The 22,093-nt window shown below is 41.9% G+C and overlaps 1 protein-coding gene across 4 annotated transcripts; it reads right to left on the bottom strand.

Moving 5' to 3' along the window:
- Positions 1-423: 423 nt before the first annotated feature.
- On the bottom strand, positions 424-19,036 carry NTAN1 (N-terminal asparagine amidase). Of its 4 annotated transcripts, none has more exons than XM_069086383.1 (10): positions 18,812-19,036; positions 14,364-14,466; positions 14,219-14,284; positions 13,547-13,655; positions 12,180-12,253; positions 11,111-11,164; positions 9,632-9,685; positions 3,149-3,246; positions 1,273-1,386; positions 424-772 (listed from the first exon to the last, which is right to left on the bottom strand). In XM_069086383.1, exons 1-10 carry the CDS (start codon positions 18,953-18,955, stop codon positions 593-595), a joined length of 996 nt encoding a protein of 331 aa, XP_068942484.1. In that variant the 5' UTR covers positions 18,956-19,036; the 3' UTR covers positions 424-592. The 4 variants fall into 4 exon arrangements, with proteins under 4 accessions (XP_068942484.1, XP_068942493.1, XP_068942504.1 ...); XM_069086392.1 differs by lacking the exon at positions 18,812-19,036 and adding an exon at positions 18,399-18,550; XM_069086403.1 differs by lacking the exon at positions 18,812-19,036 and adding an exon at positions 18,436-18,538.
- Between the last annotated feature and the right edge of the window lie 3,057 nt (positions 19,037-22,093).

Raw genomic sequence — 22,093 nt, 5'->3', positions numbered from 1 at the left:
CTGGGTGGTCTCTCTTTTTCTATTTGCAATCTCCACAGTAATCTTGTTGTGGTAATCTTAGTTTCCCTAAGTTTAATTGTCTTTGGGTAATTCCTAATTCTTTATATTCACCAGCTCAACTCTTCCTCCGGAACCTCTAGTCTCCCTTCTTTACTTAGAAATCTTCCTCTCATTTAAATAGCACCGTACTATACAGTAGTATTTAAGATATTTTTAAAACTGTTCTACCAGTTTTAATATCTTTATCTTGTTCTCTGTGGAAGAAGAATAAAAGATTCTGACCAATAGTTACTCTAGATCAAGAAAGAAACAAGACACAAATGTAGGCCTGGAAAGAGAAAAAATGGTTACTTTTTTAGCATTCTAAAAAACTGGACATTTGCTGGTTGTTTTTTTCATAAAGCAATAATATGAACAAATACCTCTGCCAAAATAAGGTTTTATTTTTAAAAGGACTTAAAAGACACTGAGGAATGAAACATCAGACTTCATGTTGACAGGTTTAGAATTCTTGTTCTCTCCACTCAGAGCCAGTTGCCTTTGCCAGGGTTACACTTATAAGGCTTTTCTGTTTAGTTGTTAATGCCTACATTTAGCTTCCTGGTGAAGAAATCTTTTCCCATAATCCTCCTTCATTTTTTTTGTAGAGTAGAGCCCTATTTCCAGGAAACAGTGAGTTACCTGGAAATGGATATTTTTTTAAAAACATCAATGTTGATCTGATGTGTGGAACAAAGTGGGGTGGCTCGGCAAGAGGCGAAGTGGAAAGATTCTGAAAAATAAGATATTGTGAAAGGAAAGATAAGCCTTGCAATATTTCCTTATTTTGACACTATAAATTAAAATATGCAAGTTCCTTCCAAAAATTAATAAGCCAAATTTTTATGATACAGATAGGGAAACTAAAGTAAGGGTCAATAAAATACAGTAAACAGCCTGTACACAATCTTCTTACACAACTGTTCTGGAAAGAAGATTTTGCTTCTGGTACTAAACATCATTTGTTACTAAAGAGGGAAGCTAAATGGAGTCTGTCCAAGGCCCACCTAAAAAAATTACAATTCTTATGGAAAAGGCAGTTGGAGCAGAATTTTAGGAGTGGAAAGGGACTTGGAGATCACCTAGTCTAATCCCTTCCTTTTACAGATGAGGAAACAAATGCAAAAAAGTGAAGAGAATGGATCAAGACCACACAACTGGCTGGAAGAAAAGGCAAGGCTAAGGTCCAGCTCTCCTCAAGTTCAGGGTTCTCTCTACTGTTTCAGATCTTACCTCTAATAGCTGTTTATCCTCCTGTTGAAGCCAAAAATCCACACGAGGAAAGGGCCTCCAGAAATAAGGTCCGATATGAAGTCGTTCTGTCTTTGCATCATAAATATTAATCATCTAATAAAAATTTCAAGAGAGAAGCATAAAATTTCATATTTTAAGGAATACACCACTCATGGGGAATCACAGAATTCTAGTATTTGGATAGGGCTTCAAGAAGCCATCTAGTACAATTCATACCAGAAATGGAATTCTTACTAAAATATACCCTAAAGGAGTCAAGCAAAACCTCTAACAAAAGGAAAACTATATACTCACCTGGCCTAGTTCTACTTTTGCATAGGTTTAATTATGGAATTCTTGACATCTATCCCAAGTTTGTTTACTTTATAATTTCTACCCACTATTCCTAGAACTGGATGTAAAATTTTCTGTTAGAAAGTCAACTCTTTGAGGGCAGTGAATATTTTCTGTTTTTGTTTTTTGGAGTCTCAGTAATGACCACAGTGCAATTCATGGAGTAGACAAAAAATGCTTGTTGAATTGGGGGTTGAGGGAGGTGAAGGGAAAAGAAGGCTCTAAAGATAAGACTTAAGAAAATGACAACATTCTTAGCTGTGTCTAGAGCGAAGCTTTGCTTAATTATATTAACAGCAGTTGGTTAGAAAAGGACAAAAAAAGTTTCATCAAATCCGGGAATGGATATGGGACAGGAAGTTGAAAGGTTATAACTTCCACCAAGGCCTACTGGAAGATTGTTAACATGGAATTGATTTATACTACATTTGATTCAGCAGCCGCAATATTATTATTCCCCAAAAGTGCCTGAATTTTCAGTGGAAAGGAGGAAATGAGAGAAGGGAACGTAAGAAAAGGGTTTGCCCCTTCCCAAAAAAGAAAAAAAAGTTTTGAAACAGTTTTAAAACGAAGAGAACAGAAGGAATCAGACAAGCATGACGGCTTGGAAAGTTAAATGCTGAATTTACTATATATACATGTGAAGATCATGTACAGTCCTTATTTTCTGTCCTACTCTGTGGAAATGTTCTTTTTATTTGGTGTTTGTGAAGTTCATGATAAAAAGTTTAAGACCCAAATCCCCCCAAACCCTGAAACACATAAACATTTTAGGATTTTCCAGTGATGCAAAATTTCAACCTCATGGATAATAACCCTTTAAGATCCAAAGGTAGGCTGAAGATAATTGTTAGTCATTGACCACAGAATCAAGCAAAACTAACTGGCCTACAGGAATAGCAAACCCACACATTTAAGGCTCAATCCCGTCCTAACTTACATCCAGTAAATCCTACTTCTTAGCTGTTAGATTGATTCCACAGACACAGTTCTGAAAGGTAAGTGCTAATTCTACTTAAATTTATAACCCTGCCCCACCACACCCTTCCCTCCTAGGAATTATTATGTATTTTAAGGGAACTTAACTATAGAGCAATTTTTTTCTCTGGGAGATGAATTCCTACCCCCCACCTCTAGAATTAAGGAAGTAAGTCTTGCTCTAAGAGAAAAGAAAAAAAAAGCCTCTCATAGGGAGGCTGGGATTTGCATGCTATATAGACTGAAACCTCAGTTTACATCAGCCTGTTTATCCTTTGGGGCCAGAAAGGGAGAAACTTCCTAGGTGAAAGTGTCCTGTTCGCTACACCTCAATGTCTATTTTCTTCCATGTCCTGGTCCCAGCTCACAACTTCACAACGCTAGTGAACACGTGTCAACATTTTCTCATTTCCAAGGTTATGTTTGTCTGGAAATGCCTGCGGTTCTATGAATCTTGGAGTCCTGAGGCTCCAGGGCAACGTATAAAACACACGCATGTTCAAAATTTTAACCCGAAACAGAAAAAAAAAGTTCTTATACTCACTGGTCCTCCAGTTAACGAGCGAGCAGAACGCAACTCTTCCTCTGGACCCCTCTCTGGAAATGAGGCCCTGAAAATCTCAGCGGTTTTAACGTTGATAGCTGTGACCGTGAAAAGGTGTTTTGGAATTAAAACACAATTGAATAAAAAGGGACATTTTCATGTTTTGACATCTACATCCACAAAGAAAAGACAGTATTTGGAAAAAAAAGCAATGAATTTACAGTCTACATCATGGCGAAGTATAAAATAAAATAAGCACAGTAAAATAATAAATATCTGTAGTTTTCCAGTGAAATATAGGGGAGAAGGCTATCCAATTCAACAATTATTAAGCAATGTACAATGAATAAATCACTGTTCTGGTAGTCGGATGGGATTTGTGGCCTCACTGATCTGAGAGTTTCCTCTGCAGATGAAATGCAGACCACAAGCCTTCCAAGCCTGTGCCACTCTTACCTATGTCCTCCCACAACTGCTGGAGTCGGGGAGGGCATTGGCCCATGCCCCCTGCCAGCGGTCTTCCTCCATTTCTCCTGCATTAGGAGAGTGACAGCTGAGCGTTCTGGCTCACTGCCTGTCCTCTCCCACTCCCCCCATGTTGCCAGCCTCTCTCTCGTACATCTCCCCAGTGTCACCCTTCATTTCTGTTCACTCATAGCCACCATACACCTCTCTCTCATTGTCTTGTTTACACTCAGACTGAGTTCCTGGGAGACTGTTGTATTATACATCTCGTATGATACAACAACGCTGGTAGAACGTGAGCATGTTCATGAGTTATTAAGGGAAGCCGGGACCCTCTCCGCTTTCTGGTTAGCTCTGGGCCCAGCTCTCTTCCATCCATCCCACATATGCAGACTGATGGGCAGATGCTATGGGGCATCCCTCCTAGCTGAGCTAAAGCCTGGGCCATACGTGTCTCAGAAGACACAAAAGCCAGAGTCCCCTGCCCTCGATTACGCTCTTCTGGAGAACACGCACACAGATGAGTGTGACACAAGACAGGGGACAATGAGACAAAAGATGCTGAAAGTGCTCCAGGAAAATGGAGAGAGAGAGAATGCTTTTAAGAGGAGCTTAGAACTGCCAACAGCATCTCTGAAGAGGTGGTACCTGAGTTCAGCCTGGAAGGGAGAGAGTTTCCTTATCTGAAAGGCAAAGATACAAGAGGCCATAGGGAATGGCCTTCCCAAATCTGTGGGGGCTGGGTGTAACAACAAAGTACTGAAGAGGCCAGAGGGGGAAGGAAGACAATGAGCGTTCACACTGTGCCCACTATGCGCCAGGCACTGTAGGGAGCACTTTACAAACAGGAGAGCCTGTCAAGGTAGCTACTGCTAGTATTTTCATTTTACAGTTGAGGAAACTGAGTCAAACAGAATGAATGACTTGACTAGAGTCACACTACTAGTAAGTAAAGAGAGAGCGGTAGTTCTTGAGCAAAAAAGCCCAGGCTGAAATCTCACCTGATACTTATCCCCACTGTGACCCCAGACAAATCATTTAACTAACCTCCTGAACCTCAATTTCCTCATCTATAAATGAAGACACTGGCACGAGACAATCAAAGCTGGATGCACACGGCTCCCAAGAAGAGACAGGAGAAGCACCTCCTTCCTCTTTCTCTCCACCCCCTGGCCCCTCTAATGACACATGCTCCTTTGCAGAATCAGGGTACATGGGTGTCATGTCAGACTGTAAGAGTTTTTTCTTGATGTGTTGATAAGCTTTGCTCGATTTTTTTTTCTCTAAAAAAAGTCTTTGTTATAAAGGGTTGCTGTCTCGGAAAGAGGAAGAAAAAGGATATGGGGAGAATTTAAGCAATCTTTAAACAAAACAAATCAACATAAATTTATTCTTTAAAATGAAGGTGTTGGGGAGTCAAGATGGCGGAGTAGAAACAGGACCTCCGCGCAGCTCCGGCTCCCACCACCTCCAATCCATGTTAAAAGGGGACTCTGAACAAACTTTGGAGCTACAGAACCCACAAAATGACACAGAGAAGCTAACCTCCCCCTGAGGACAGCCCGGCAGGCTGGCAGGAATCCGCCAGCCCAGTGCTCTGGGAGCTGACCCCAACCCCACACAAGCCAGAGGTTTTAGCCCCAGGGCAGGCCTGACCAACCACAAGCTGGAGGGACTCCAGATCACCAGCAGCTGTGGCTATTTCCAGAATTATCAATACATAGATGCTAAGGACAAAGTGAGAGATCAGTGCAGTGTGGACTTTGGGACCCAGTAGTTGGGAGTGCGTTGGCTTTTGCCCCTGGGGTGAGAATCCGGCGCCAGGGCCATGTAGCCGCAGCCACGTGGCAGCTTCAGCTTCTGGCCTGCAGAGTGTAGGGGGAACAAATGACCAGTCTGAGGGGTAATCGCTCTTGCTTTAACCTGCTTGGATCTGGATTGCAGTCTAGGGTGGAGGTCCTGGAGTGTGTGACCAGCTTGCCAGAGCATGTGGAGGCTTCAGAGAGGGCACCCAACTAATACCTCCAGCAGCTGAGAAAACCTGAGCATTTGGAACAAAGCTCCCCTGTCTGGTGGCAGAGTCCTACTGTGGCAAAAAGCCCAAAAATCAAGTAATCGAGTGGCAAAATGAGCAGGCAAAGGAAATAAAGCAGACAGAAGAGTCCAACATTAGAATCCTATTTTGGGGACAAAAAGGATCAAAGCATGAAACAGGAGGAAGACAGTGAAGTCAGAACTCCTGCACCAAAAGCTTCCAAGAAAAATATAAACTGGTTACAGGCCATAGAGGACCTTAAGAATCAAATAAGAGAAGTGGAGGAAAAACTGGGAAGAGAAATGAGAACAATGCAAGAAATTTATGAAATAATGAGAGTCAACAGCCAGACTGAGGAAAATAACACCTTAAAAAAACAGACTGACTCAAATGGCAAAAGAGGCTCAAAAAGGCAATGAGGAGAAGAATGCCTTAAAAAGCTTTATTTGCCAGATGGAAAAAGAATCTCAAAAGCTCACTGAGGAGAATCATTCCTTCAGAATTAGATTGGAGCAAATGGAAGCTAATGACTTTATGATAAATCAAGATGCTGTTAAACAGATCCAAACAAATGAAAGAATAGAAGGCAATGTGAAATATCTCATGGGAAAAACCACTGACCTCGAAAACAGATTCAGGAGAGATAATTTAAAAATTATTGGACTACCTGAAAGCCATGATCAAAGAAAGAACCTAGAAATATTCCACCAAGAAATTCTCAAGGAAAACTGCCCTGATATTTTAGAACCAGAAGGCAAAATAGAGGTTGAAAGAATCCACCGATCACCTCCTGAAAAAGATCCCCAAAAGAAAACTCCTAGGAATATTATAGCCAGGTTCCAGAATTCCCAGATTAAGGAGAGAATATTACAAGCAGCCAGGAAGAAACAGTTTGAATATTGTGGAAACACAATCAGGATAACTCAGGATCTGGCAGCTTCTACACTGAGGGATTGAATGGCTTGGCATATGATATTCCAGAGGTCAAAGGAGCTGGGATTAAAACCAAGAGTCACCTACCCAGCAAAACTGAGTATCATATTTCAGGGGAAAATATGGTCATTCAGTGGAACAGAGGACTTTCAAGCATTTTTGATGAAAAAAACAGTTGAACAGAAAATTTGACGTTCAGATACAAGAAGCAAGAGAAGGTAAACAGGGAAAAGGAATCATAAGGAACTTATCAAAGTTGAACTATTAACATTCCTACATGGAAAAATGATAATTGTAACTGATGAAACTTTTGTCAGTATGAAAATAGTTGAAGGGAATAGAAATATATATCTATATATAGATATATATATAGATATATATATATGTACACACACATATATATGTCTATATCGGAGGGTATACAGGCATATGAATACATATGTGAATGTGTGTATATATGTGTACAGGTAGACATAGATAGAGGGCACAGGACCAATTTAAAAGGAAGGGATGATACTTAAAAGGTGAAATTAAGAGGTAAGAGAGGAATATAATGAGAGGAGATGGGGAGAGACAGAATGGGATAAATTATCTCATATAGAAGAGACAAGGGAAAATGGTTACAATGGAGGCGAAGAATAAGGAAGGCAAAAGGGAATGGGTCAACCTTATTCTAATTGAATTTGGCTTGGGGGAGGAATGACATACACACTAAATAGGGTATCTCACCCTACAGGAGAATAGGGGGGAAGGGGATGAGAGAGGGGATGATGGAAGGGAGGGCAGGCTGGGGAGGAGGGAAGTTGGAAGCACCCACTTTTGAAAAGGGACAGGATCAAAGTAGAGAATAGAACAAGTGGGAGGTGGGATAGGAGGGGGGGAAATATAGTCAGTCTTTTACAATATATCTACTATGGTAATGTTTTGCATTAGCTACACATGTACAATCTATACTGAATTGTTTATCTTCCCAGTAAGGGTGGGTGACGAGGGAGGAAGGGAATGAATCTGGAATTCAAACTTTTAAAATCAAATGTTTAAAAATATATATGTATATATGCTATTATTAATACTATTTTACATGTAATTGGGAAATAAGATATACAGGCACTAGGGCATAGAGATCCACCATGCCCTACTGGAAAAGTCAAAGGGGGTATGGGAGAAGATATGGGAAAGAGCAGATTGGAGGAGGGGATATCCGTTGGGACTGCTATGTTGGGGTGGTGGATAGGGGGAAAACAGGGAGAAAATTTGTAACTGAAAATGTGGTGGAAATGAACGATGTAAAATCAGAAGTTAATAAGGCATTTGAAAAATGGAAAAAAAAAGAGAGAAAGATAGAAATAATAAAAAAATAAAATAAAATGAAGGTTTTGGTCTAGCCCTCTGAGATACCTCCTACCTCTAGATCTATGATCTCAGGTAGAACTCAGGGAACAGCAGCTTAATGTGTTGGAACACAGAGGTAATGGAAAGGGGGAGAACGTGGGACAAAGCTGGACAGGTAAGCTGAAGCCATGCTGTGAAGGGCCTTCAATGCCAGGAGGAGCATACATTATATCCCAGAGACAATGAGACATGGTCAAATCTGTACATTGGGAGGATTATTTTGGTGGCTGTATGATAGATGTATTAGAGAGAGAAAAGAGTAGAGGCAAGGAGACAAGTCAGGCAGCTCTTACGACAGTCTAAGCAAGAGATGAAAGAACCTGGGCTAAGGTAATGGTGTATGAGTTGAGAGACATGTGGAGATAAAATCAACAATACCTGCCAGGATATGATGGATGAGGGAAAAGTAAAACATGCCTCCGGAGCTTTCAATCTTTTTTTTTTTCCCCTTTGAAGGACAATTGGGGTTAAGTAACTTGCCAAGGTTACGTGGCTAGTTTTTTGTGTGTGTGTTAAGTGTCTGAGGCCAGAGCCAAACTCGGGTCCTCCTGGCTCCGGGGCCCATGCTCTTACTCACTCACTGCGCCACCTAGCCACCCCCAGAACTTTCAAGCTTGATGCAAACATTAATTAGTAAAATTTTTGTCCTAATTAACAATGTTCTCCCAGTGATATTATTTGAAAATAATGCAACACCATGATCTCAAAAAAAAAATCAAAATTATAAGTAACTCAAAAAGCAAATAAATTACACATATGGCAGGTATTAAGTAGGCTATAACCTATAACCAGTGATTAATTTGTATGTAAGGTGTGATTTTAAAACATCGTTAACATATATCACAAGAAAACAAGGCAGACCAGTCATGTAGTAGAAATACAAGAGTGTGAATGCTACATTGGTACCCACAAGATTTTAAAGGAACAAAAACAAGGCCTCCATCTTGTTGGGGAGACCATTTATGGAAGATGGATGGAAGGCCACAGTCAAGGATCACACAGGAGAAAAATGGGGATATGCATCAGTGAAGGCTATGTCCACATAATTCTGTGACCTGAACTAGCAAATATTTAGCATAAATTTCCAGAATTAGATTGAAATTCACTCAAAATTATATTCTTTTCCTTCAAAAAAAAATGTTAATGGGGCAGCTAGGTGGCACAGTGAATAACACTGGCCCTGGAGTCAGGAGGACCTGAGTTCAAATCCAGCCTCAGACACTTGACACTTACTGGCTATGTGACCTTGGACAAGTCACTTAACTCCAATTGCCTTGCCTTCCCCCCTCCAAAAAAAATGTTAATAAAGCATTCAGTTTGAGTATTTTTTTTTCTCAATTCTGGTGGTGACCACCTGCTCTTGTGACCATTGATGTTGCACGATGGCTAAATTAAGGTGCATGGGTCAGTCTGTCTGTCCCCTTGGATTAAAGCAAAGCCAACCCATATCCTTGATCACAGAGCACTGTGGTTTATAATATAAAATAATGCAGCAGGCAGCAGAGACAAGGTTCAATGCTATTTGCTGGACCAGATTTCACCCTTAGGCTCCCACACTTAGCCCTGATCTGTCTTGAAAAAACAATAATAATAACCTATTTTCAGAGAGTTTATAAAGTACTGCTGCATTTCTTTTCTTAGTTACTATTAGTACTTACCAATCCCACAAACTACTGGAAAGTGATTTTCATTCTCTTCTCGATCATTTAATTCTATTTCAGGAAAAAAAAAAACAGCCACAAAAGTAATTACAGCAACTTTGAAAAACATAACATTGTGTGAGGGGGAGATAAGAAAACTTGTTGTTTTGTCCTGCACAAGAGAACAAGAAAGTCGCCCATCTTTCAATGGTGAAAATGGGAAGGACATAAACGGAATCTGTGCTTTCATGTTTCCCTGCTAGTCTCTAGGAGGTGTGATCGATATCAGAGCGTGTGATGCCTTTTAGAACCGTCTGAGGGGTACGACACAAAGAACAATGGTGATGTTCCTGGTCTCAAGGAGCTTACTTTCCATCTGGTAGATGCGACATGTCCACAGGTGGGAAAATAAAAATTCCATACAAAGTAATTTCAAGAAAGAAAGAGTGCCGATTACTGGGGCATGAGGGGAGGTGTCATATTATAGAAGGCAGCATCCAAACTGTGCTCTGAAAAAAAGAGGCATTTTACGAAGCAGAAGAGAGAGAGGCGCATCCCAGACATAAGGATGCACAGAAATGGAACGTCAAGTGCAACTAGAATGGAGACTGATGAAGGGGAACAGAGTTAACTTGGACTGAAAAGGGGCTAGACTGTGAACACTCTACATGTCAGACTGAAAATTGTGTGTTTTATTATAGAGGCAAGAGGGAGTCTGAAGATTTGTGAGTAGGAGGGTGATAGAGCGTAACAGTAATGGGAATTTGAAGATCTTCTCTGCCCCTTAATAAGCCCAAGGGACTATGAAGACCTTCCCTGCTGTGAAGATCTTCCCTGCCTCCTAATAGACTGACTGTAATCACATAGAGCCTCTGGTGGGAGGAGTTTGCTGAAGGGTGGAGCAGAGCCCACAGGACACTGGGAGTCAGAGGAGTTAGAGAGAGACTGGAGGGAAGAGAGGACACACTGGAGGGAGACAGTTAGGCTTGTGAATAAATGTTCATTTGTGGGAAGGCTAAAGGATGCTGTGGCTCTGTGCTGTTATGGCTTATTAACTTCTTTGCTACTATGATGGGACTTACTGGTTTTGGGATTCGGTTTTCTGGTGTCTGAACAAATGCTTTGCTTCTGTCTTCTATATGGAGAGTCTGTTATATTTTGTGATTGAACACTATGCTGGCATATTTACAATGGCTGCTGGTTCTGTGAATATTATGTTGGCACTACATATAGTTAGGTCTGGGTTTTAGGAATAACATTATGGCTAGTGTCAAAACCAGCTGCACAGTATACAACAACAGGGAGAGATAGTCACACCATTGTGAAGATACACAAACCTGTTCCAATTATCTGTGCTAATTCTGTCATGGGAAACAGAGTAAAAAACTGGGTCTTTATTAACACCATTATCCTCAAAAAACTTTTACTGAAAGCCTAGTAAATGCAGGACACTTTGCTAGGCACTGCTACTTTGTAGTGGGGAGCACGTATACTTACCTGTCACACAGAAAGTCATTAAGTGAATGTCATCTTCCTGTCTGTCAAATTCATCTATAATTAAAATTTTAAAAGAAATTAAAATGACTTACGCTGGCAGTGCATGCACTGAACACAAGGGCAGAATGCCTGGGACAAGCCATATGAATTATCGTGTCTACCTGAGACCATTCACCAAGCAGGCTGTCACCATCAGAAAAGCAGCATCCCATCCCCAACAATATGAGCGATTATTCAGTGCTTGAAAACCCACAGCACCTGGAGATACAGCTAGAACCCTTAGTGGTAGAACCCCTGTGCATAGAGGATAATGAGTAAAGAGGCATCTAGGGTACTTGAAACTAATTTTTTTCCTTTCACATAGAGAATAGAAGGAAGGAGAAAATGAAAGAAAGAAAGGAAGGAAGAAGGGAGGGAAGGAGAAAGGATGGATTTATTAAGTACCTACCACAACAGGCACTGTGCTAAGTGCTTCACAAAGATTATCTCATTTGACCCTCACAATCACCCAGCATTGAGGAAACTGGGGCAGAGGGTAAGTGACTTGCCCAAGGTCACACAGCCACTAAATGTCTGAGGCTGGATTTAAACTTGTCTCCCTGATCCAGGATCAGCATACTAGCCACTGGGCTATCTGGCTGAAGACAAATGATTATTTCTTCCATTTTAATTGTATTGTATTTAATTTAATTTTTGTATTTATTGTATTTAATTTAATTGTATATCCATCAATTGTACTTTAAATAGGCAGTAGACCTCTTGAGGTCAAGAAAGTGATTCTGTTTGAATCATTTCAAAGAATAAAATGTTCTAGAAAATACTTTTTCAAAATTTTTTCTCAGAAATCTCTTTCCATCCTGTTCATAGATAATCAAACTTTAAGGCACACTACAACCTTAACTTGGCAACTTGACAGTATCAAGCCAGGGACCATTTCTTGGTGAGATCTTTGGACATCCCCTCCCAAACAAAATTAAGAGCTCTAGGGCAGAAAGCACTAAAAAACAGGCTTCCCCTCCTCCATCCCTGCCCTCCTGCCCAAGGTAAAAAAGAAAAAAAATGCACTTACTAAGAAGTTGATTTGTAAGTTTTTGTGACAATTGCCTATCATCATTGAAACCTCCAACTAGATGTACTTCTAACCTAACAAAAATGTAATAATAATAAAGAACAGTTAAAATACACCCACAAGTTAGCAGTTTTGAAATGCCATCCAAAATCCACTCTGCACTCTGTTCTCTTAATATTTTAATATTAAACTGGATTAACATTTTGAGTTTCAATCAAAACAATTATCAGCCTACAGAATTACAGCACTACAGAATTAAAAATTATGTAACATCACATTCTCCATCTAAAGCAGTATAACATCCAGACATGTTTTTTTAACACTATGGTATAAGATCATTTGAGACTGAAGATCTTGGGCACACCTTTATCTTTTAGAAGTTCTCGAGGAACTAGCATTAAATGATCACATAATGTTTTTCTTTTCTTTTCTTTTTCTTGGGGGGTAGGAAGCAATGGGGGTTAAGTGACTTGCCCAGGGACACACAGCTAGTAAGTGTCTGAGGCTACATTTGAACTCAGGTCCTCCTGACTCCAGAACCAGTGCTCTATCTAATGAGCAACCTAGCTGCCCCAGTACTTACTGTTAAATAATTACAATATATGTCCTAACTATGGCTTTCCTTTGCAATCAATACATATAGAGTCTACTATGTGCTGGGCACTGGGCTAAGTGATTAAAAAGACAAAAATAAATGAAACAATCTGTATTTTAATCAATTCTTAAAAATTATTTCAGTTAATCATATAGTATGTCTTCAGGGAAGACTATCATAATGGCCAATTTAAGCCAGTGAATGAGTAGCTGAATAAAAAATGAAAAACTCACAAGGAAATCAAACCCACATAGCCTGTCAATTAGGACTCTGGCAAAATGTAATTTGAGCAACACCTGGATAAACAAGTCAACTGGCTTCATCAGGCTACACCAGAAGACCCATAATCTAAAGAAGTATTGTCTCTGGGACTCTCTTCTACAAACTGAACCCTGAGTCATTTTAAAATAGCAGTTACAAAGTCACACTGTCCTGTCTAGCAGTCATATACTATTTTAACACAGGTCTCTGGGAAGCAACATGGTACCTGGCTTTGAAATCCCAGCTCTTCCACATGCCACTTCTGTGACTTCAGGAAAAGTCACTGAACTTTCCTGGGTCTCAGATTCCTAATCTGTAAATGGAGGGGGCTGGACTAGCTGACTTCCACGTTCCCCTTTCAGCTTTAAGTCTAGAATCCTATGACCCTTTGATGTACCAACTATTTATTATGCAGCTACACACTCTTTACCAAGGAGATAATTTTCTCTAAAGTCATCCAAGATCCCAACCATCCTTTAAAACATACAAAAACAATTCTAGAGGAGCTCACCTCCCGTTCTGGGCATGGTTAGATAAGGACTTTAAGGAATTCATGATTAGAGGGACTTCGTTTTTGGTGTCTGATCCATCACAATGTGTCATACAGGTGGCCCCATTACCTGGAACAAAAAGGAAGAACTAATTCACGGTATTTCTGAGAAGAAATGCTTGAACTAATAGAAGTACAGGAGGTAAGAAAGCAAGAGTTAACAAGCCTAGCTAGCTTAGTTCATTCATACATCATTTTTTATTATGTTGTCAAAAGACACACAAAAACATTCAAAAAAAAAAAAAAGGTACGCTACCAGGCAAACCCACTCTGACAATGGTGAGAAGCTAGTTCTTAAAACAATACACACAGGGCAGCAAGGTGGCCCAGAGAATAGAATACCAGCCCTGGAGTGAGGAGGACCCGAGTTCAAATTCGACCTCAGAAACTTGCCACACTTAAGTAGTTGTGAGACCTTGGGCAAGTCACTTAACCCCAACTGCCTCTTCCCCCCTCCAAAAAAACCAAAACAAAACAATATGCAGACTAGAAAAAAGGAAATGTATAACAACTAAGGTCAAGTTCTGAGCAGGAAATGAAGAAAGTCAATTTAGAAATAATACTATCCTTAAACCACCCCCCCCCCCCAAAAGCATAGCATTTAAGTAACTGTTTCTTCTATCTCTTTCATACCTGTATGTCTCAGGACTACAATGTGGCAAGTAGTTGCATCATCAGAACCCAGAATGGAGATGGAGCCTGTTTAGACAAGAAATAAAATAAAATATCCAGCAGCATTTTAAATCGTCATTGTCTAATTCACCGCTTCCTAACCTACCATCCTTTGGGGAGGTCACTGCAAGCTCTCTTTGCTGTACATAGAGAAGGCCCTTGGGTCCCACAAGCTGAACAGACTGACCTCTGAGAAGTTTGGCTCTTTCCTGTTTAATTGAAAAATAAGAGTTATGTAAATTAGAGAGAGCTAAATGTCCAGAGAGCTGATGAGAGCCCCAGGGTACTCTAAAGGGAATAGCTACAAACATGTCTGTACTAAATTGATAAATGTTTGGAGAAATCTCTGGAATGCCACCTGGTTAGGAGAACAATGAAAACAATGAGCTTATTCAAATAAAACGAAATCCTTCTTAGTGAAATAAATAGATGGTAATAACCCAGTGAAAACCCAGTTCTTCCTCATTAGAACAGAAATCTTTTCATACGACCTTGTAATTTCAAAAGTTCTAGGAGGCGCTTCCATGAGGAGAGGGGTGACACCTTATCCAGACTTTATGTTTCCTCCAGCACCCAAAGGAGGGCCCTGACTACAATAAGCACTTCCTAAATGAACCTCTAGTGGAATTATTATAAAGAAATCTGATTATAGGAGGCAGGGGGTTAGGTGGGAAGGGATTCTCACTTGGTGTATTTTTAAGGCGGTTACAGTGGTGTACTTAAAAGGCCTGTTAATATTACCAACATATACCATCATGAAAACTTTATTCCCATGAAAGTATGGGTTGAAACCAAATCAATTACTCCCCTATCAAGTGACAAATTGAAGCAAAATTATTAGAAGTAAAATTTTTCCTTTCCACTTTGCAGAGCAAAAATAAAATTTCAAATAAGGACACAGTAAAATACCATTTAGAACATTTCTTTATTTAAGACTTATACACTCTTTGCCTTGACTGTCTTCCTTGATGGTTTCATATAAACACAACAAAATATAAGGAAATTTAATCAATATAAAGATCACTTTGATTAACTCTATAATGTTTTATCTTAAAATAAGCTTCTACTAATTATAATCCAAGTAGTAATTAAAATTCCCCAAGCCTTCAATTTAGAAAATAAATTCACTCTAAAGTCAATTTCTCAAGAAAACTAGATCAGTAAAAGGGTATATAGCTTTTTTAAAAAGTCACTGAGATATTACTGTTGCTGCCTGTTTTCCTGGACTATCACTAGATTATATCTTTTCCCATTAGTTCTGGTCACTACAATTTACCAAAGCAATCTTTTAATCTCCAAAGCAACTATGCTCTTCTAAACACAAACTGAAGTACTTTTTATGACTTCTATACTATCCCAGTAGGAGGTCAAAGTGAGGAGATAGGGAAAGAGGCAGAAAAAAAGAGAGGGAGAGAGGAGAGAGGGAGGAGAAGAAAAGGAAGGGAGGGAGGGGGGGGGGAGAGAGAGAGAGAGAGAGGGAGGGAGGGAGGCAGAGGGAGAGAGACAGAGACAGAGGGGGAGGGGGAGAGACAGAGACAGACAGAGACAGAGACAGAGGGGGAAAGAGAGAGAGACGGAGAGAGAGAGAGAGAGACAGAAAGAGAGAGAGAAGGAGGGAGAGAGAGAGAGTACAAGTATAGTTAAAGCCACATTAACAACCAAAATTCACATACACAAAATTTGGATCGCACTATCATCACCTCTGTCCCAAACTGCAAAATGGAAATCACTTTATAACCACTCTTAATATACCTTTGATTGATTCCCAAAAGCAAGAATCAAGAAAAAGAGTTAAAGTAACACAGCTAGAACAGAACACACCAAATCTTCAAACAAACCAGTAGTGAAAAAGTGACATAGCATTATTATCCATCTTTGCAACATGCACTTATGCTGTAAAGAAATAGAACATTTTACATATGAAGTGAGCAGACTGCACTTTTTTCACTTTCTTAAACAGTATTAATACAATTCTTTGAATTCTAATTGACAGCCAACACATGTCTGTATGTATATATAGGCACATACACATACGTATGTATGTGTATATACATACACACATTTATCCCCTCCATTCCCCAGTTTCTCTTTATTTCTCTATTCTGTCATTTTTTCTACCATTTTTTACAAAATATCCAATCTTAATAACTCTCATTTCTCTTCCTAGCTCCCTACTGAATCAGTTACCAAGTTGGGTCAATTCTTCTTTTAGTCAAATATTCCTTCGTGTCTCTTAAATCTGTCCCGTGGATTTTAGTTTCATCATCCCCCCAGCTTCCAGGCCTTTGTGTCATGATATAAGGAGATCACTGCAATATCTTTCTAGTCAGTTTCCGGGCCTCCACTTTCCATTCACTGAAATCCATTCCACTCTTTACTGCCCCCGGTTAATCGCCTTTCTGTGGTCCCATCTCTCCTAGGTGAGTTTAGATACTATCTTCTAGGCAAAGGCTCCCCATTGTCTTTAGAAGATAACATCTATACTCATCCAGGAATTCAAAGCCCAGTAGAAAGCCTGGTCTTAAACTCTCTTTTCAGCCTTACTTTGGCTCCAATAAAGAAAATCATCTCCTGAAACCAAACTGGTTAGTTTTGTTACCACCTAAACACACCTTAAACCTTCCCACCTCCTTCTTTTTCTCCTAACTTGAATGTTCTCCTCACCTAACCATCCTTCAAAGCCCAACTCAAATCTCCACTCTCTATAAAGAACTCAAACTTGTACATAGCACGTAGAGTTTACAAAATGCTTAGCTTACAATAACCACATGGGATATGTACTGAAGTACTATTAACCTCATTTTACAGATGTGGAAACTGAGGCATAGAGAAGCCTTCCTTGACCACCCCAGCTGGAAAACACAGTTCCCTTTAATGACTTCCTCAAGGATTTAAAAATCTATCCCCCTCATTTGGCCTACTAGGCCCATCAATAACCAGATTCTAAACCGGTTCTGGGTTAGACTGTTGTGCCCAACAAGAACCATTCAAGAATAGGAGGCAATATGGTGGAATGGTAAGGGCTGTTGGAGTCAGGGGAAGTGGCTTCAAATTCCACCTTTGCCACTTGGCTAAGCAGCCTTGGGCAGGTCACCTCCTCCTGGTGACTTCTGATCCCTCACCAATAAAATAAGAAGTATGGATCTGATGTTTCTAAGGTCCCTCTGACCATTAACATTACAAGATTCCCAAAGGCCTTGATACTCCAAAGACTTGCCACTGAGAAGCTAAATGCACAATTAATCATCTCTCATTCTCCAGAGATGCCAGTTATCTAGAATACCTACACCACCATTCCCCTTAATTTGGGCATTCCCTAGTGGCTTGGGAATTAATAGCTAATAAAAACAGCTACTGTTTATATACCACTTACTAAATATAGGCACTGTTCTAAACGTTTTACAATTATTATTTCATTTGATCCTCAAAACAAACTTGGGAGGCAGGTGCTATTATTACCCACATTTTACAGATGAGGAAAATGAGGCCAATAGGTTAAAGGACTTGCCCAGAGTCACACACCTAGTAAGTGTCTGAGGCTGGCCTTAGACTCAGGTCATCCTAATTCCATGCCTGGCACTTTGCCTACAACAGCTGATTTCTTTTTGGTCAAAGCAATAATCATTAATTTAGCCCTCAAGTGATAAATGAGCATTATGAAATCAGTAAAATCAAATCTCTAATCCTGCCTTAGATACCGATGAATTACAGGCCCTCAGACAAGTCATTTGGCCTTTCTCAGTCTCAGTTCCCTCATCTGCAAAATGGGAGTGGTAACAGCCTAGCCCAGAGCTGTCAGGGAGGAGCCGATGAAATAACATCTGTTAAGGTATTTTATAAACCTTAAACCACGACATAAATGGAAGCTGTGACAATAATAAAAATGATCCGCGAATGCACGGGAAGCCATCACCCTATGCTGCGATACACGGCCCTCTTCCAAAACGGACAAACAAAAATAATAGCAATAATGACAAAGGAGGCTGAGTAAGGCAGTCAGTCCATCAAGCGCTGGAAGTGGGATTCAGGAAGGGTTCAAATCCTGCTTCAGACACTTCCAGGTGTGTTATCCAGGGCGAGTCACTTAACTTCTCCAAGCCTCAGTTCCCTCATCTGTAAAATGCAGAATAACAGCACCTACTTCCCAAAGCTGCTTTAAAAATCACGAGGCCATGTACATGGAATGACGATCGCTGTCCTCGTCACAGGCCCAAGGAGCCCCTCTCAGGGCCCAGCAGTCCCGGATTTATAGATTCGGGAAATGGACCGATCAATCAAGGGAGGCCGGGGGCGGGGCGGGCCTGGGCGGGGCCGGGCTCCGGACGCTCCCATCGCTGCGGGCGCAGGGGGAGCCTCTGTCTCGGACATTGGAGACTTCGGGCGGCCCCGGAAGCCGGAGAGACGCCTCGCGACCCTTGCGGGCAGCCTCGTCCGGCCGGACCGAGGGCGGTGGCCCGGGCAGGGAGGCCGCCGGGGGGGATGTTCTGTGGGTTCGGCGGTTCCTGTCCCCGGCTCGTAGCGTCGCGCCGCGTCCCGGTTCCCGGCCCCGCTCACCTCCAGGGGCGGGTGGGCCCGCACGATTTCCCTGACGGACTGCGGCAGCTGGACTCGCCTCCCCTCGATGAAGAGCGGCATCTCGGTGGAGGCCGCCGGGGAGGCGGAGGCGGTGGGAGGGGCCCGCCTCAGGCCCCGCCCCATTGTGGGCGGTGAGAGGGACGCCGGGCTCCGGCTTTGGTTCCGCCCCCTCCGCGCGCCGCACCCGGACGGATGGTCGCTCCTCGCCCCGCAGGTCGCCGGGAAATGTAGTTGGGGTGGGAAAGAAGCGGAAAAGGGGAGGGGGCGTGGCCAAGCCCCTCCCATGTGCTCCCTGATTCGCCAACTTTTTCCCCTCTCGGCCCCTCCCCCACCCGGTGCCTGGATCACCCACTCCAGAAAGACTGGGGCAGAGAGGGGAGAGAGAGGGCAAGGGGGCGGTGCCTCCTGATTCACCCCGCCTCTCCTTCGTTCCCCCTGACTCGCGACTGGATTACCCATCCAACGCCCCTGCAGGCAGAGCTCCCGCCCCTTTTACTTAAGCAGCCCTCCCCCTCCCCAAAGCCAAAATGCATATAATCCGACCCCATTGGTTTTTTTTAATGCTGCCGCGTATATGTAAGGGGCAGCTAGGTGGTGAGGCCGGAAGGCGAGTTCCAGTTCAGCCTCAGACACTTCCAGATGGGACTCTGTGCGAGTCATTTGACCTCTCAGTTTGTTTCATCTGCGACGTGGCGTGTCATAATACTATGTATCTCCTGGGCCTGTGACGATCCAATGAGGCTTGTCAAGTGCTTTGAGAACCTTACAAATGCTATATCACTGCTATGATTATGGTAAAGATGATGTGTGAGGCGGAAAGCCTCCCCCCCCCCCAACTCTGCCTCCCCCTAAATTCACCCTGTTAAAATGTATCTGAGTCTGGTCCTGGTGCTGACCCAAATCCATCCCTACCTGGCCCAAATATCCAGAATTAAAACATAGTCCCCACCCCCACCAAAAAGATTGTCCCGTCTCCTACCTTCCTCCCTCTTTTCTGTGGATGACAACCGCTATTCTCGTGTCGTCTGACTTGGATCTGGAAAAAAACCTTAGAAGTTCATTGTCGCCGAAACATTTGAGCTTTCGAGATTCCTTTGGAAGACCCTGTGAATTTGCCTTCAGTGTTACAGGATTATAGGTTTAGAGGAGGAAAGGGCCTTTTGCTGTTAAGGAAACAGATACGGGAGTGGCAGAATTGTATTTCAAACTTAAGTCTAACTTCTTTGATTTTTATTGCTATTGGCTTGGATAAATGGGTTTATTTGTTATTTACCATCTGATAACTGACATCCGGTAGAAGGGGTAAAGCCTTTTTGGAGCAATCTTTCCCTGTTAGTGGACACAGTTTGAGCCAAAAAAAAAAAAAAATTTCCCCTAGGCTAGCAATATTTAGGTCCTGGTTCTCCCTCTTTGAAGAAAGCAGAATGGCTATCTAAAGTAAGTTCGAGATACCATAGATTTCACTGCATAATCGTCACTTTTTTTAGTCCAAAAATTGGTTTGTAACCTTTCATCCCGTAATCATTGCATGATATAATTCTGTTCTTTCCCTGCTGCTTAAAAGGTAAACAGAGAAGCAGTAGCATACGGGTACGAATTTGTTTCCGGTGCATTGCAAGCCACGAACCTAGAATTCCTAGCGCACGGGCCTCGTCAGTGCCTTTTGGAGTCTCCTTGACTTGTTTAGAGCGCTATGGTAATTGTCCTTCAACCCAATGAAGAGCCATAGGTTCAAGGGGGCAGGCGAAGCTGCCAGGATATAACGTGATATAATAAGGCTTGCACCTCCCTCAGCAGCTGAACTGCACAGCTCATCTGTCAGCGATGCATTCATATGCGAAGCAGGTCTTTCTAGTTATGGGTAAATATAAGAACTGTTCGGGTTTCAAGATGACAGTGAACGTGTTCACTAAACAACACGGAAACAGCTGCAGAAAGAGTTTTCAATGAGTGAAACGTTGGTGCGAGACTGGTGGAAACTAAGACATTCAACATGGGCACAAATGTTTTTTAAAAGTTTCACGTAATGGTTGCAATCCACCTTTTTTGCAAAAAAAATGTCATAAAATCTGTGACGATGATGCAGTGAAACATGGTATCCTCCTACCCGTACCTGGGTGGTGATAGCTTGGGTCACACACACAGTCCTTATCTGTGTATCACTGTTCTGAGAGAGAACATCTGAGATGGATTATGTGGCTGCCATTCCCAAAGTGCACCAAGGTCTGCTAAGCACCTCATTTGTACAGAAAACGACGGGACGTAAATAATGAAGGAGCTGAGCCAGGGTGCAGGCTCTCCAGCTCCTGGCCCATTCTTCCATCATGCTGGCTTAACAGCCTTCTCCCAGCTTCAGTTCCTGTTCCTGGGTGTGCTTCTGGCTTTGAGGACATCTCCACCGCCTTTCTCTTCCCCTCCCCTTTTCTCAGCTCCCTTAAAGTGTAGTGTTCCCGGTGACAATGTGGACTGCAGTAGGCAGGAACTGCTTTGTTTGTTTAGCAAGCTCTTAAATGCTTGTTGCCTGGATGCCCATTGCTTTTTTCCATGATACCTGATCCTGCCTCTTTCTACCTTCCAGGCTATAAACCTTCCCAACCCCCAATATCGTTGTCTAATTCTTTTTAAAGCAATTGGGGTTAAGTCACTTGCCCAAGGTTACACGGCCAGGTGTTTCTGGGTGGGTGCTAAGTGTCTGAGCCCGGGATTCGATCTCCAGGTCATCCCAACACTGGAGCCGGTGCTCTCACTGGCTGTGCTACCTGACCTCCCCGGGTTGTCTAATTCTAGTAATTTTATCTTTGAAACAACTCGTTTTGTTTTTTTTTTTTTGCTTCCACTGCCATCACCCTTGTTGCAATTACCTAACTTGGTTCCCCTCTTTGACCAAAACAATAGCAGAACTGCCTTCAGACTGAGAATTGGAAGGGACCTTAAGTTCATCTGGATCCCTGGAGATGGGAAAACTGGGATTCGATTTAGTGGCTTGCCCAGGTTTCACGAATAAGCATCAGTGAAGCCAAAATCTGAACTCAGCCCTGTGACTTAATACAGCTTTATTCCTATCATACAACACAGATCCTTTAACCTGTCACTTCTCTCCTCAAAAACTTCCAGAAGCTTCCCATCATTTACACAACATAAGGCTACTCAGCCTCGAATTCAGTAAATGGATGAGTGAAATGGGCATTTATTAAAACTTTAACATTTGTCAAGCACTGTGTTTAGGGCTAGGATACAAATAGAAACTTGAGAAATACCCTT

Source organism: Petaurus breviceps, unplaced genomic scaffold (genome assembly GCF_028583685.1).
Source record: "Petaurus breviceps papuanus isolate PSGF00001 unplaced genomic scaffold, PetGlider_PUasm1.0 118, whole genome shotgun sequence".
NCBI lineage: Eukaryota > Metazoa > Chordata > Mammalia > Diprotodontia > Petauridae > Petaurus > Petaurus breviceps.
This window is presented reverse-complemented; position numbering and strand designations above follow the sequence as displayed.

Coding starts and splice junctions, on each gene's coding strand:
- NTAN1 (XM_069086383.1), bottom strand. CDS start 18,955: ATGGGGCGGGGCCTGAGGCGGGCCCCTCCCACCGCCTCCGCCTCCCCG. Junction 14,467..18,811: donor GGGCCCACCCGCCCCTGGAG/GTGAGCGGGGCC, acceptor TCAATTAAACAG/GAAAGAGCCAAACTTCTCAG. Junction 1,387..3,148: donor GCTCGTTAACTGGAGGACCA/GTGAGTATAAGA, acceptor AATTTTTATTAG/ATGATTAATATTTATGATGC.